The sequence below is a fragment of the Phascolarctos cinereus genome, unplaced genomic scaffold, assembly GCF_003287225.1.
Source record: "Phascolarctos cinereus isolate Bilbo 61053 unplaced genomic scaffold, phaCin_HiC Scaffold_3;HRSCAF=262, whole genome shotgun sequence".
In the NCBI taxonomy this organism is placed as follows: Eukaryota; Metazoa; Chordata; class Mammalia; order Diprotodontia; family Phascolarctidae; genus Phascolarctos; species Phascolarctos cinereus.
This window is the reverse complement of record NW_027555736.1, coordinates 112,710,610-112,726,265: the sequence shown is the minus strand read 5'-3', so window position 1 is coordinate 112,726,265 and position 15,656 is coordinate 112,710,610. Positions and strand designations below refer to the sequence as shown.

At 39.1% G+C, this 15,656-nt stretch overlaps 1 protein-coding gene across 2 annotated transcripts in view; it reads right to left on the bottom strand.

Moving 5' to 3' along the window:
- The window catches only part of ADAMTSL3 (ADAMTS like 3), a 567,152-nt gene that overhangs the window by 85,951 nt on the left and 465,545 nt on the right, over positions 1-15,656 (bottom strand). For both annotated transcript variants that reach the window (XM_020966068.2, XM_020966078.2), the window contains exons 18-20: positions 9,091-9,283; positions 8,803-8,982; positions 3,076-3,229 (exon numbers count right to left, since the gene is read on the bottom strand). In XM_020966068.2, the coding sequence (XP_020821727.1) occupies positions 3,076-3,229; positions 8,803-8,982; positions 9,091-9,283 (527 nt within the window). The remainder of the gene's footprint in view (positions 1-3,075; positions 3,230-8,802; positions 8,983-9,090; positions 9,284-15,656) is intronic.

Here is a 15,656-nt window from a genome sequence, read left to right as displayed (position 1 = left end):
AAGTTAGAAGACACACTGAACACATGCAAGTGATACTACAAAACGTTGGGTGGAGGAGACAGGAAGCTAAATGCCTCCAGGGCTCAGTAGATACGAAACGCTTACAGTGGTTATTTTTTGGTTAGGGGAAATGTGTTCTGACTCATGGGATTATCTTGGCCTCAGTTACCCAGTTCCTAAGTAAACAGTTCTATCCACTTGCATGGCTTTCAAATTAATCATTTTATAAGATACAAATTAGAGTAGGCACTGATATAGTAGATTTTTTTGTTTTGCTTTGTTTTGAATTACAGTCCAGTACATTTGTTGCAATGGAAGAGTCCCACGTCTAAAATATTTGAAATCCTGATTACAGTAGAACAGGGGTGCTGCTCAACTGATACTTGGAATCAATCAGGAGATTTTTTAAAAACATTTTTATTTAAAGTTTTGAGTTCCAAATTCTATCCCTTCCCTCCCTTCCGCTTTCCCTGAGACAGTAAGCAATTAGATATGGGTTATATATGTGCAATTATGTAAAACATTTCCATATTAGTCATTTGTACAAGAAGATGTGAATAAAAAAAAAAAGAAAGTGAAAATAACATGCTTCAGTCTGCATTCCAATAATATCAGCTCTTTTTCTGAAGGCAGAGAATATGCTTCATCATTAGTTCTTTGGGACTATCTCAGATCACTGTTTTGCTGAGAATAGCTAAATCATTCACAGTTCTACATTAAACAATATTGCTGTTACTGTGTACAACATTCCTCCAATTCTGTTCACTTCATTATCCACGAGTTCATCTAAGTCTCAATCAGGAGAGTTTTACAGGTTTTCATGGGAGTTCCTCAAAGCTGGCTCTTCGCTTCCTTTTATGCCACAGTTTGCTAAAATTCCCTGCAGAAAGGGGTACACAAAGCTAGCATCCCTGCTCCAGCCCAAGAATTTTGCTGACAGGATCCCATCCTTTACTGCCCTTTAGATATTTTAATTTCAGAACCAGCTATTGCCCTCGAGAGACAGTGTGGAAAGGGAAGGGGGTCTGGCATCAGCTTGAGTCTTGATGGACTTAGGGCATGTCACTTCCATCTCTGGGCCTTAGTTTCCCCATTTGTACAATGAAAGGATTGGACCAGATGAATTTCTAAATTCATTTAAGCTCTAAATCCTATTACCTTGGAGGTTTTTGGGAAAGAAAAGTATCTTCCAGAGAAAAAAAATGGTTAAGGGCACCTGTAGTAGAGGAATTATGACCTCTTGGATTTAAGTAAGTTTATCTTTTATTATGGTTTTCTTTACATCAAATGTTTGACAAGGAATTAAGCCTAAAGTTTGTCAAGGTTCCATTCCATCTGGTTGTGACCCACAAAGCTAATTTTAGAACAGCAGTTCTGTCTACACAAGATGGGGGTCTGCTGATCAAGTCCGATCTGCTGGAGAAGCTGGGATGTTGAGGGGATGATGAGAACAGCATCATGGTGTCCTCCCTGGACAGTGACTGCACAGTTTTGTCTGACTCCATGATAAGGATGGTTTGCAAAGCCGAAGGAAGGTTACAATCTGCAAAGACATTTACTTAGGCATTTTTTTCGCTAACTTATAATTTCTCCTTGCACCCCATTTCATGCCCTAATAACTACTACAGATTCCCACATGTTGTCCCGATATTATTTTAGTGGAAGCTGCCAGTGTTACTTTAATATGACTCTCCTCTAAGCAGTTTACAGACTAGCCACACAGCCATGAAACTATACACAATTAATAAAATTCAGATAAATATGCAGCTCAAAATATTTTATTATATCACATGCCAAGGACATTCCAGAATTCCTTGGGGCTTTATTTAAGTGATGTTTGGAACCTCAGACTTTTGGAATGTCAACTTAAAAGATGTGCAATAAAAGAAGTTTCAAATGATGCATGAACCAATAATTACTGTATTTCTGATTTGATTTTTTTAGTGACTGAGAAAGCTATGTATAAGCAGATGATTTTAGATAGCATTAACCAAACCTTTCTTCTTATTAAACTAACTTGCTCTTTATAATGATTTTTTTCTTAACATTATCCTCCACGAGGGACCTTGACATAATTAAATCCATTTTTTTTTCAGATTAATATATAAAGGTATCAAGAAGTGGCAGGGTGAAGAAGAGAACTGAGAAACTGTTGACTTCCAGCAGAGTAATATATTCCCAGGATCATCCTGTTTCTTAATTATTAAATTCTAGGCATTAAACCCAAATAACCTCACTTGAAATATACATGTAGTATTTGGCATTTTCTTATTGTTTTAAGTATTTGGAAGGAGCAGTACTTTATGTCTCTCTAATAAGTTATAATGAATTTATTATCTTATTTAACTAAAGAGCTGTTCAAACTAAATTTTGTATTTTGTAATATAGGAACATTTCACTTTTTAACTCAATTCTGATTTTGGCCCATTGTTAACAAAAAACACTAAACTTTTGCTATTCCCCTTAACAGTGCAAATATAAAGATGTTATGAGTATAATGGTAAAAAAAGAAAAAAACATTAGATTTGGAGGTTAAAGGAAGTGAGTTCTACTCCCATCTTTGCTCTTTACTGCATGTGGGGTTTGTGTAAGTCACTCTATCCTCTAGGCCTCTTCTACAAAATGAAACAGTTGCACTAGACACTCTCTAGGTCCCTTCCAGCACTAAATCCTAGGAAGTGAAATTAGGAATAATTTCAACATCAATTATATAATTAACATTTAAAACATCAAATGTTAGGAAACCAGGAAGAAAGGCAACATTCTAAGGGGGAACAAGTCCCAACATTGGAAAAAATAAAAATAAAACCTAAAAGGCAGAAACTATAAATGGAAGGAAAGAGAAGAAAGCTACTAACAGACTTCAGCATTATAGACTTCATTAGCATAGAATTTCTCTGTTAATGTTCTCAACTTTGACCAGCTTGTTTCACCCACTGATTAGAAACATGCTGCTGTAAGGAGAAAAAAAAAACCATTTGGTAGTTATACAAGTTCTATACTTTAATATTCAGATAATAATTCAGATCACTAGGCTAAACATTTCATTTGAAGACATGCTAGAACTATACTTACTATTACACATGGTCATCCGGCAAGACCTTACGAGAGGGGCATGCAGCTGACCCCTGCACAGTGACCCACTGAGTGTGATGTTTCGACCTTTGGAGGTTAGCTTCTGACAGATGGGCTTCCTCCTCTGAATTCCAACACCACAACTTACAGAACACTGTAAAAGGGATGAGGCAGTGGAGTCAAATAAGATTCTAATCTGGTCCATGTCAAACCCAATTGCAATGAATTCTACGGGAGGTATAAACTCTAGAGATATACAGGAATTTCACAAATGTAGGGTTTCAAGTGAGCGAGCCACTTCCTGGATTTTTGTTATTCATAGTTCACAATTTAATTTTCTTGTAATGACATCTGTCATGGTTATCATCTTGTAGATAATAATAACTGGCTTCTAATTATTTTTAAAGTAAGTGCATTCAAATAACTGAAGGGTCATTTTGCTCAAGATGGCAACCAAAGGGTTTTACTTTTTTCTTATGGAGACAGAATGGTATCAAGATGTAATGGATGGGGAGTTAAGAGACTTTGGTTCTGGTCTTAGCTCTGCCTCTGTGTGTCACTGTTAAGGTAACTGGTAAAACAGCAGAAGTAGTTAAAACAACAATAATAATAGTTGAGTTTATATAGTACTTTAAGCTTTGCAAATTGCTTCATCTACCCACACAATAGCCTCACTAACCTTGTAATAATACTATTACTCCTCTCATTTCATAGATGAGGAAAGAAATGGAGGCTGATAGCTGTGTGACCCTGGGCAAGTCACTTAACCCCGACTGCCTCACCAAAAAGCAAAAAAGAAAAAAAAAAGAAAAAGAAAAAAAGAAATGGAAGCTGAGAGGGTTTAAACAAGAGAGGTTAGTAGCCCAGGGTCACAAAGCCAGGAAGTATCTAAGTAGAGATTTAAATTCAAATTGTCCTAAACCCAAATCACACACTACCATTTTACCTCTGGGCTCTAGTCTCTATACCTGTAAGACAAAGGGGTTAAATCAGATGATCTTTAAAACCTTTTTCAAACTAAGTCTGTGATTCTTTCATCAATGAAAGTATAGGAAAAAGTGGCTGCTCCTTATAGTGGGTGGAGAGAATATAAAGAACAGGGTGACTTTTATAAGTCTCAGCATTTGTTCAGTAACAATTCAACTTTTTAGTAGCAGGGAGCAGTAGAGAAAGATCCGGTCTTGCACCCACCTGGCCTCAAGTACCACCTCTGGCATTTACTGGCTGCATGACCCTGGGCAAATCACTTAACCTGTGAGGCAGCTATGTGGTACAGTAGAGAGCACACTGGACTTGGAATAAGGAAGGCCTGAGTTCAAATCCTGTCTCAGATACTAACTGCACTTAGCCTTTACCAGACTCAGTTTCTTCGTCTATAGAAAAAGGATGATGATACTCAGAGTGTTGCAATAATCCAGTGAAATAATATATGTAAAGCTTGACAAATATTAAAGTATTATATAAGTGTTTTTATTATTATTACTATTTATTATAATTATTATAATTATTATATTTATTGTTATATTCTTATAATTACTATTATTATTCTCTCAGGATTCTATGCCAGGGATTCACATACTTTAACTTTTTGGTCTCAGGAACCCTTTACAATCTTAAAAATTACTGAGGACTCCAAAGAACTTTTGCTTATGTGGGATTTATCTATCAATATATTAGACATTAAAATGTCTTAGTATTATTATGAAAATTGTTTTAAACTCATCACCCCTAAAAGAGGGGTGGGTGGGTGTGTGTGTGTGAGAGAGAGAGAGAGAGACAGAGAGAGACAGAGACAGAGAAAGGGTAGGAGGGAGGAGAGACAGAGAGACACAGAAAGACAGAGACAGAGAGGGAGAGAGAGAAAGGGAGGGAGGAAAAAGGAGAGAGAAAGAGAGAGAAAAAAAGGGAGGGAGGGAGGGAGGAGAGAGACAGAGAGACAGAGGAGAGAGAAAGAAGGAGAGCAAGAGAGAGAGACAGACAGAGAGAGAAGGAGAGAGAGAGAGAAAGAAGGGGACAGGGGGAGAGACAGAGAGAGAGAGAGAGAGAGAGAGAGAGAGAGAGAGAGAGAGAGAGAGAGAGAGAGAGAGAGAGAGAGAGAAAGGGAGGGAGAGAGAGAAAGACAGAGAGACAGAGAGAGAGAGGGAGAGAGAGACAGAGACAGAAGGAGAGAAAGGTGTAGGTTTCAGGGACCACATTTTGAGAGTTGCTCCTCTAATTAGGCAACTCTCTAAGTGCTGACCTATATAGGAAAAGAGAATTTTCTTTCTGGATGTTCCCTATACCAATGAAATTATTGGTCCAGTCCCTGCTCCAAATACCTATTTAATACTTTGCTAGGCAATGAGGAACATATAAAGTAAACATAAGTCATGGTCCATAATCTCTGGGAGCTTCCTGTCTGGATGGTAAGAAAAGACATACACACATGAAAAAGCCAGGAAGAATGACAAGTGGTCTCTATTTAAATCAGAGGTGGGGACAATAAGCACAGAAATGACAGCAAGTGTCATGAGAGCTGAACGAGGAATAGTGCAAAGACTGAGCCTCCAGGAAACCTCCAGGGAGTGAAGAGGAACTGTGGAAAAGGAGACACAGAAGGGTGGATAAGAGAGAGCAAAAGAACTTGGTGGGAGGTGGTCAGCAATGTCAAATTCTACAGGAAGGTAATGGAGAGGAAGACTGAGAAAAGGCAGTCGGATACAACGAGAGCAAATTCACTAGAGGTGAAAAAAATGAGATGGGAGTTTCATTAGGATGAGAAGAGAAGGTACAGACATCAAGGAGGGGGATGGTCAGATGAGATGTAGAGCTGGAAGGAACCTCAATGACCATCTAGTCCAACCCCCTCCTTTTACAGATGAAGAACTGAGGCCTAGAGAAGTGACTTGCCCAAGGTCACACATGCAGCGAGGGCTAGAACTGGGATTCAAATCTGGCATCTGATTCCAAATCCAGAACACATTCTACAATTCTACACTACCTCTCATAGGTGGTGAGGAAATAAATGTGGTGAACATAGACATTCATCTATTAACTCCAAAAGCAGTCTAGGAACTCAACAGTAGCATTTATTGTTCTTTTCTGTAAGACAGACAATGGATACAATGGGAAAAAATACTGTATTTAGAGGTAGAAGACCTGGGATTGCAACTTGCCTCTCTGAGCTTGCTTAAATCAGTTAACTAATCTGACCTCCAGTTTCCTCATCTGTAAAGTGACAATAACAACACTTGCCTTACCTATCTCACAAGGTTGTTGGATAGAAATATGAGTTATTATCAGCATTGGTTCAAGTCCCCAGACTCCTTACCAATGCTAGAAGAAATAAAGTTGAAATGTATGGCCTTGTGCATATTATTCCGCACCTCACCCCCTTGTCCCTTCCTGGGATGCAGTTTCCTCAAATGAATGATGAGGGGTTGAGTTAGATGTTCTATAAGGGCCTTTCCAATGCTAGCATTCTAAGAAGCCAATTTCGGTGAGTGTAGGGTGATCACAGGCTGGGGAAGGGTCATGGCTAGAAGGGGAGACACTCATGAGCTGTTTCCTAGCCTTTGAATGCACAGGGCTAAATTGTTAGCTATAATCTTGCAATGGAGCTATTCAGAAGCTACAATGAATAGCTAGCTAGCTGCCTTTAAGGTGAGAACTCCCTTGGCACATGGACTTGGCAGGCACCCACCCGGCCTTAGACACAGGCAGCAATTAGGTGTCAAGTTCTATGCCAAAGAAATAAGGGGAAAAAATGATTTCAAAATGAGAGGAAATTTCAACAGAAAAGAGAAAATGGGAATGCTACAAAAATGCTAAATTCCTTTCCTACCAGCTGCATATGCATCCTGTTGTTTCTGAACCCCAGTAAGGTTTGTTTTTGAAAGAAAGGTTGAAATTGAAATCATGTGTATACAATTTCCTTGCTCACACCCTATTAATGGTCTCACATAGAAATGTGGTCTGTGGTTGGACCCTGGTAGAATGTCTTGACAAGGTTAGGCTGACCTGGGTGCTTACTTTGTACCTTAATGAATTTTGTTGCCTTGGCAACCAGCCCTCCTACCAAAAGCTCAGGTAGGTTAAGAGCCTTTTTTGTTTGCTTTGAATTGCTTCTTTCAGAATAAAAGTCCTTAGCCTAAATCCCATACCAAAAGTGATTTAATTCCCTTGCATGAGCAGGTTGGTACTTTGTCCCAGATATACCTTCTTCTTAGCTTATGCTTAGGATACAGTTGGCACCTGTAAAAGACGTCACGAATGACTCCAGTGCATTTCCTGACTTCTTGGTCAATGGGGGAAGTGAAGCTCAGGAACCAAGACCACAGGTCATTATAGAAAGCCCAGGTCATTAGGACACTTTGACTTCATGCATGAAATTCTGCTTTTGCTAAGTGGCTAACAAGACAGCTAGGTAGGTTTCACATCCACCTGATGAAATGCAGTGTAATTCAACATTTGCTTGCCGAAGTACCTGTATCTTGTCTAGCATTGTACAAGTTACTGTGCTGGCCACAAAAGAAGAGAAAGGTAAGCTCTCTACTTTAAGGGTACTTACAATCTAATTGGAAAGACCAAATATATTAAAGAGAGTAGCTATCAATTTAGGTCACAGCTATGAGTGCTAAAATGAGGAGTATAGACACACCAGCTAAAGAAATTGAAAGAAAATAAGAATGAATTAGAGTTAGAGCAATCACAGAAAGCTGTTCAGAGGAAAAGGTACTCAAGTTGGGCCTTTGAAGAAAAGTGAGATTTAAATAGATGAGAGGAAATAGCTGGGGGGAGGATGTCACACAAATAGAATGATACAGAATGAGGTCTCAGATCACTCAACATTAACCCTGCAAAAAACCAGAAAGGTCATCTAAACTAACTCCCTTATTTTACAGGAGAAACTGAGGCCTACATAGATAAAATACTGTGCCCAAGGTTCACAAAGTTAATTAGTGGTAAGCACTGGGATGGGACTAGAACCCATGTTTTTGATCTCCTAGACCAGTGTCCCGTCTACTATACCCAGGCATTTCACAGCATATTCCAGTTTGTCTTAAATTTATAATATAGAGTGAATGAACTTTTTATGGCTTATAAAATAATCTGCTGCCTTTGAAAAATCAGGTTATTGTCCTCCTGAGTCTCTCATTCACATACTGCCTGAAAGAATAGAAAAGAGCTAGGGAGACTCTCAAAACAAAGCCAGACAATCAGCTGACAGAAAAAACCACTAAATCATGGAATCACATAGTTTGAAAGGACCTCAGAAGTAATCTATTCCAAACCATACCTGAATGAGGTTGCCTGAAATAAGTATCCACAGACATGATTATCCAGCATCTTCTCAAAGACCTTACCACCCTGGGATGAAAGGAGGGAGATAAACCCTGCCTTGTCTCCCAACTCTTTCGGTGACCTGCTCTAGGAACATCCAAGTTCAAATCCCATCTAGGACACTTACTAGCTTTATGACCCTGGACAAGTCACCTAACCTCTCTGGGCCTCAGTTTCCCCACCCATAAAAAGAAATAATAATACTTCTATTGCCAACCTCACCAGGTAGTTGAATGGAGTTGCCAATCTTAAAGTGATGAAAAAATATATTTAATTAATATAGTAGAATTCCTCTTTGTACAAAACACTACTAAACCTTTTTAGTTTTGTTTTTAGAAGTTTCTTGGACTATTCATGCAAAAATACAGTACTAAAAAGTCCTCCGACTACATAAAAGTCACTAACCTTGGACCAATCTCCTAAAACTAACTGAGGCGGACAGTCAGTTCTGGCACAAGATTTATGGGACGATGCTCTAGGCTCTTGGCACAACTCATCTGACAGGTTCAGAAAGCTGCCATCCGTCAGCAGCTGCCTACAGGTCACTCTCCGATACTGAGTTCCTCCACCACAGGTCCTAGAACACTGAGAGAGAGGGGCAGGGGAAAACGGGTAAGTCCAGCATCACTAACTTTGCATTTATCCTTTCATGTGGGGTGATGACCCTGCATCTTGAGAAGGGTCACTCTGTACCTGTTGCCACTCTTCGATGTGCCAGCCAGGGGGACAGTCAAACTGATTGCAAGCTTGCAAAACATGAGGCTTTTCATCTTTGCACTCTTCAGAAGGGACAATGGGTTCCCCGGGCTGCAGGCAGTACACGTCTCTGGTCTGTATTCCCACACCACAAGTTGCGGAGCATGGCCTCCAGGACCCTGTTTGCCACCTGTGCCAAAACATAAAAGGATACAGCCATGTTCTAGGAAATGGTGCTCGTGTGCCAGGGGCAACAGCGAATGGGAGTTCTTGTCCTGATTTCAGAGCTCCCTTTATCTGTCTGACACACTTCATCCTCTGGGCAAAGTCTCGAGAGCCACAAAAGTCTCAATAAATCAAAGTAACACACACACATACACACACATACACACACATACACACACACAAAATGAAGAATGACTGTTTTTAATGCAAGAAATGTCTGTGATGCTTCTCAATGAAGAAGCCCTTCCGTTTAGGAAGGCCCTTCAGAAAAATAAAGGGAAAACAAGGCTGTCCACCAAGTCCTGACTGGCTAGCCCATAATTAGTCAAACTTTTGTTTCCTTTTGAAAAGAACACAAAGATAAGGATGATGTGTATGATTATTAAAAGCAATTTTAAATGCTTAAAAAGCCGATTTCAGGAAATCTTCCAGGCACCTGTCTTCATTCACTTAGATTACTCTAAAACTATTGTCTTCCTCTGGTAAGAGCATATATAAAGCAGTAATTAGGTCAATGTGATTTACTTCAGATAAAACCTTGGGTGAATGAAATTTTCTTATGAAATATATTTTAAAAAATATTTGCAAATAAACAGAAAAACCAGGACAGCTGCTTACCAAGCATAATCCAAGGAGGGGAAACTGGCAATAGAGATGTGAAGGCCTGGGGAAAAAAAAACAAACGGAAAGATTCGGGAAAAAAACAGTTTGTTTTTTTTCCTGTTATTTCCCAAGGACTCTCGTTTCCCCAAAAATGTTGTAGTGTTAATTTTTAGGATGATAAATGAAAATTTAAGGAATTGCATTCATATATATTTGGTCTAGTCTTTTACTCCCCCAAACAAATTCTAAATGCTACACAATGAGTATGATTTTGATGGAAAGCTAGCTATCATCACAATTTCTGTACACTTTAGACAGGCCCTGTCCTAAAGCAAGATGCATTTTGACCTCCATTGCAGAGCCACTCTCACAAGGGAAGGAAAGATGCAGTGCTGCCCTGGCTTGTGAGAATTCTTTTGGTGACTTATAATCTAGAGGTTTCCATCTTCCTAACTAAGTTTCTCTAGGCTGGAAACATTGAGAAGACTGGCAGTAGCCGCCATTTATCCTCATAGGTATTATGAGAACATTTTTCTCACGCTCCTTACTAAAATGCATCAGAGCAGAGAGGGTTTTGGAGCAAAGGGGTTTTTACAATTAGAGGGAAATTGGAATCTGCTTCCTTAGTTTCCTTTTCTATAAAATGGAAAGGTTTGCCCAGATGGCAGCAAAAGCCCTTTCTAGCTCGAAATCCTAGAATTCTAATATCTTCCTAGTTCTTCGACCTTGAGATTCACAAGCAAACTACAAGAAATTTTATCTATTAGAAACAAAACCAAACAAAACAGACGCTTACATCTACCTAGATTCAAAATGCTAAACTGTGTTTTAGTTGGATGAACATATTTCCATATTCAATGCAAAGTATAATAGAATTTCTCTAGTGCTTTATGTCAAAATCACATTCCTAACATTCATAGCGAGGGGAAGCCTACAGAACTAGAAAGCTGTCTGCAGGTAACTAAAATAAAGAGCTCTGTTAATTTTGTGCTTGCTGTACTTTGTTGTTGCCTGTCTTTCATTCTCAAAGAGGAGCAATGACAGACATCACGTGGGTGATGTATTGACTTGCTATCAAATTGGATTTCAGTGAGGCACAGCTACACAAAGTCATCGGCCTCACTTTCTCCTCCAAAGTCATCAGAGTCCAGTGGCAAGACACAGGTCAAGACGACCGGTGATGGCCTGGGATGCAGTGGGAGACTTTGACCTTTTTAAATTAATCTCTTTGCCATGTCTCAATCTGTCTGAGGCAATGCCCATTCAGTAATTAAAGGACAGGTAAGAACCGAGGCAAAAGATGGCCGAGTTTGCCTTCGTAAAAGAATCCATCTGGCAGGGGAAGACCCTTTAGCCTTGACAAAAATGCTACAAATTTAGTTTAAGAAACATTCATTGTGTATCTGCAATGAACAGGACATTTCATTAGACATTAAAGGGTAAGCAAAAATAAATGAGATATAATTCCTGCCCTCCAGGAGCTTACAGTCTAGGAGGAAGGATAACATATATTTACAAATACCTAGAATAAGAGGTAAAATGTGAAAAAAAAAAGGGATTAAGTCATGCCAACAAAATGTTATGAGAGTTCAAAGGAGGGAGAGATTGTTTCTGGCTTGGGAGAAAAACTTCTAGCATAGGGAAGATTTTTTTCTGTGGGGTGAAATGATTTGAAAACATTCTTAAATGAGGTATGTGTGCAATTCCATATGTGCTGGCTGTGGGATAAAGGAAAGCTATCTGTCAAGGTTGTATGTGAGAAAGATGAGCACAAGATGAGGAGATAAGGGTAGGTGGATATGGTTAGATAGCAGCAGATGGGAAAAAGATCTGGGGCCTTTAGATGAATTCACACTAAACAATGACTCAACAAAGTGGCAAAGCTGGCAAAAGAGTAATGTGATTTTGGGCCGCAAGAATAAAAGCAGCATCTAGGAAGGATGAGGGGGGCTAGACTTTAGATTACGTATTTGGCTTTGAGTGTCACATTATAGGAAGAATATTGACAGACTAAAGCATGCCAAAGAAAGGCAGCCAAGATGGTGAGGCTGCCAGAAAATGCCATGTGAAGATGGGCTGAAGGAAGAGAGGAACGTTAGCTTCAGGGAAAAAATAAGATGGGGGCAGGGTGCGCAGCTTCACCACCCTTGTGAGGATAGAATAGCTGTCTTCAAGTAATGAAGGAGTGGCAGATGAAATTTATTCTGTATAGTTTCAGAGGGCAGACTGAGAACCAATGGGCAAAAATAGTTGGAAGGAAGATTTTATTCCCAAATAGGGAAGTTTTTCCAAGAATGGAACAGGATGTTTCTTGAGATAATTGAGCAACAATGGAGTTGTTGGAAAAAGACTGGATGATTCCTTCTAAGAATGAAAGGTCCTTGAGAGGAAAGAATATTTCCTTTTTTCCATATCTACCTCCCACACCTATCATAGTGCCTGGCACATAACTGACACTTAAAATGCTTATTGATTGGCTATTATTGATTGTGGATATCACACTCATATACTGCTAAGGACTAGGTAGGCTCTAGGTAAGTCAGACTAGGTAAGCCCTCTAATGTTACTTCCAAGTCTAAGATTTTATGATTTGATAGAATAATTTTTAAACATGATAAATTCTGAAGATGAAGAAAAATTTAACCAAGTTATTAGGCATCTGATTGGTAATTTCATATCATGGTGAGTGATAAGAGTTATTACTTGGGTTTTGCAGCCTAAATATTCCGCACTCAAATATCAAAATATATTTAATAAAACAAGGTTAGGATAGAAACGTAGAGTAATTTGTAAAAGTAAGGTCATTCCACCCTCTGAATTTCTGTTCAGAAAAAGGATATGTAATACAGAACAGAACAGGCTCCCCTATTAGGTACGCATTCTTCTCTAGACTGATAGCACACCACTAAAATCACAAACAAGCTTAGTCAAATGAACATCCAACCATCTGAGATGCAGATTATTAAAGCTATGATTTCTAAGGTCAAGTATCCCATGCACAAATGGGCATATATAGAGCACAAAACTAAGCATTAGCACTCCAAGGCAAAAACCCTAGTCTGGCTCAGTCTTACTAGATTTAAGAAGTCTGGTTTATATCTGACTCCTGCTACAAGCCGTTGCTGTTCAGTCATTTTCAGTAGTGTTCAACTCTTCATGGACCTCCATTTGAGGTTTTCTTGACAAAGATACTGGAGTGGCTTGCCACTTCCTTCTCTCCAGTTCATTTTACAGATGAGAAACTGAGGCAAACAGGGTTATGTAACTTGCCCAGGGTCACACAGCTAGTAAGAGTCTGAGACCAGATTTGAACTCTGAAAATGTATGTCCCAACATCCTTTCTGTTTGGTGATGCTAGTTTGTTTGACTTTATTCCTCCCTCTAGGTCTTTAAGTAGAATCAACAGATGAACTGGATGAGGATGTGCTCGGGATCACCTGCAGAAATCCCATAAAGACTGTTTTCTCCAATAAGGGCTATACCTTGGTCAAAACATTTTCTCAATTCATTCTAAAACTACTTGCTAAGTATCTACCATATCTAAAGCATCTAAGAGGTGATGGAGAAAGAAATATGGCAGCAAGGAGAGACAACTTCATATACAGCTTACATGAGCTCACATGGTACACTATCCTCGTGTACAACCGCATCAAATCTCTACCTTCAGCAGCCTACCTGACTTGTTGCCTTGGAAATTCTCATTCTAAGGCAATCCAATGCATCTTAATAGAAGTGGGATTATAAGTAAATTCACTGGAAGATTGGGTTACACATTTAAACAATTCAGCTTAAATTTATCTTTTCCATTTTGAGTGGTTGCAGGGCATTTATTTTTTTCTAGAAAGAGGGCAGCCAGAAGAATCACTACAGCAACACTAGACAGAGTAAAGGAGCTCTTTTATTTGGGAAACTGGTAATAATTTTTTTTTTATTATTATTGGCTTACTGGTCCAAGTGGTTCAAGACACTAATATGCAATACCAGTGGAGATTCCAGTCCTCTTGTTCTCCTCCCACCTGGCAGATGACTTCCTCTGTCCCTTTTCTGAGATTGTTTGAGAAAAAGCCTCCTCCCAGACCCTCAGGAATCATCATATACCACATCACCCACAAGTTTTTCTGAACAGCTGACTCCATCCCAGAGACAGTAACCCAGGAAGAGGTAGAAACTTGGCAGTGATGGTCTTCATCAGGAAAGAGCCCACAAAGGTGAATCAAAAATGCAGCGCCCAGCCTCAGAAAGCTGAAGCAAAGAAACCAAAGGAAGCTGCCTTTGGGCAAAAACAGCCCCATCGGATGTGCAGCACAGTCTCAGCAATGAGCCCTACCCTTGGGTGATGTTTTACAGCCACTGCCCTTGGAGCCAGTCAATATTTGTATGGAAAATATTATCCAGCGCCCTGTTCCTGTTATTTCTACAACCACAAGTTTTTAGAACCTCAAACATTTCCGTAAACTTACCTTTGTTTTCGCTTCGACCTTTGTCTCTACTATGTCCTTTTTTTCCAATCGAATCCCCACTCTTTGAAAAAGTTTATTAAATCTGCATCATTGAAATGAGGCATAATATTTCCCTCTGTACAAAAACAAAGTATCAGTTTCCCAAAGAAATCAACACATTCTGACTGCCCAATTATTCCTAGCTCCGGGGCTCCAGGGTATGGCATTCCTGAGAAGGATAACTTGCGAGGTTTAGTGCTGAGATGTATTGAGGTGGATACTCCACATAGGCTACTACAAGAGGAAACCAACCAGTTATTATAAGGGACAAAACGAAAACGTTCTTCAGTATCATTGGGAAACAATTTCCTGTCTCTTTATTAAATCTGGATTTAACTTGGTGAGCAAAGACCCACAGTGTAGACCAAGTTCAACCCTACACTGGATTTTCAACTCTTCTAGATCTCTGCCCTAAAATTCTGACTTCTCAAAATAAAAAACAGATACTAACAACTCAAGTTTGCTAAAAAAAATTCTTAGTTTTTCACTCTTCATTATCTTATCTCTCTAGCATGTAGAATTTACATCAATAATGAGTTTTTCCTAATATCTTTTAATTATCATCTCCATCACTGTTAATGTGTGTGCACATACAAACATAAACATAGACATGCATTTAAAAACAAGAGTTGTGGATCTTATTTTTAACAACTAACTTTCCTTTGCTCCCAAACACCTTCCCCTATCCACGTCTCAGGGCTATTTCCCTAATCTTTGCCCATGCACTCTTACCTACCAGTCCTCTCTTCTTGGTACCACCATGACCCTTTCGATCTATGAGTTATTAGTGCATACTTATTATACCAAGGATTATAAAGGAAAATCTGGTCATAAAGGGATAGTGATTGCCTACTAAATTATACAAGGAACAAATCTATACAACTTCATAAGGCAGAAAACAAAAGATTTGTGGCAATACTAGGCAATAAAGAATCTAAGTTGCAAATAGGTACCCTCCTCAATGACCACCTAATTCTATTTTGGGAAAGTGACCACATCTTGGCTTGTTCCAAAGTTGTGGAAATACAGGTGGATAGATTGAGTTAACTATTCTGGGAAGGGCTAGGGAACAGAGAAAATCCTATAAAATTCTAGTAGTGGCAAAATATAAAGAGGTGAAATACAGTTAAGAGAAATTATGTTTGTGTGTATTAGAAGAAGGAGGGCATGAATTTTAAGCTTCATTTTTGCTTTTGTATAGGAAGGCTTGGGGACCTAACAACTTCTACTGAGAAC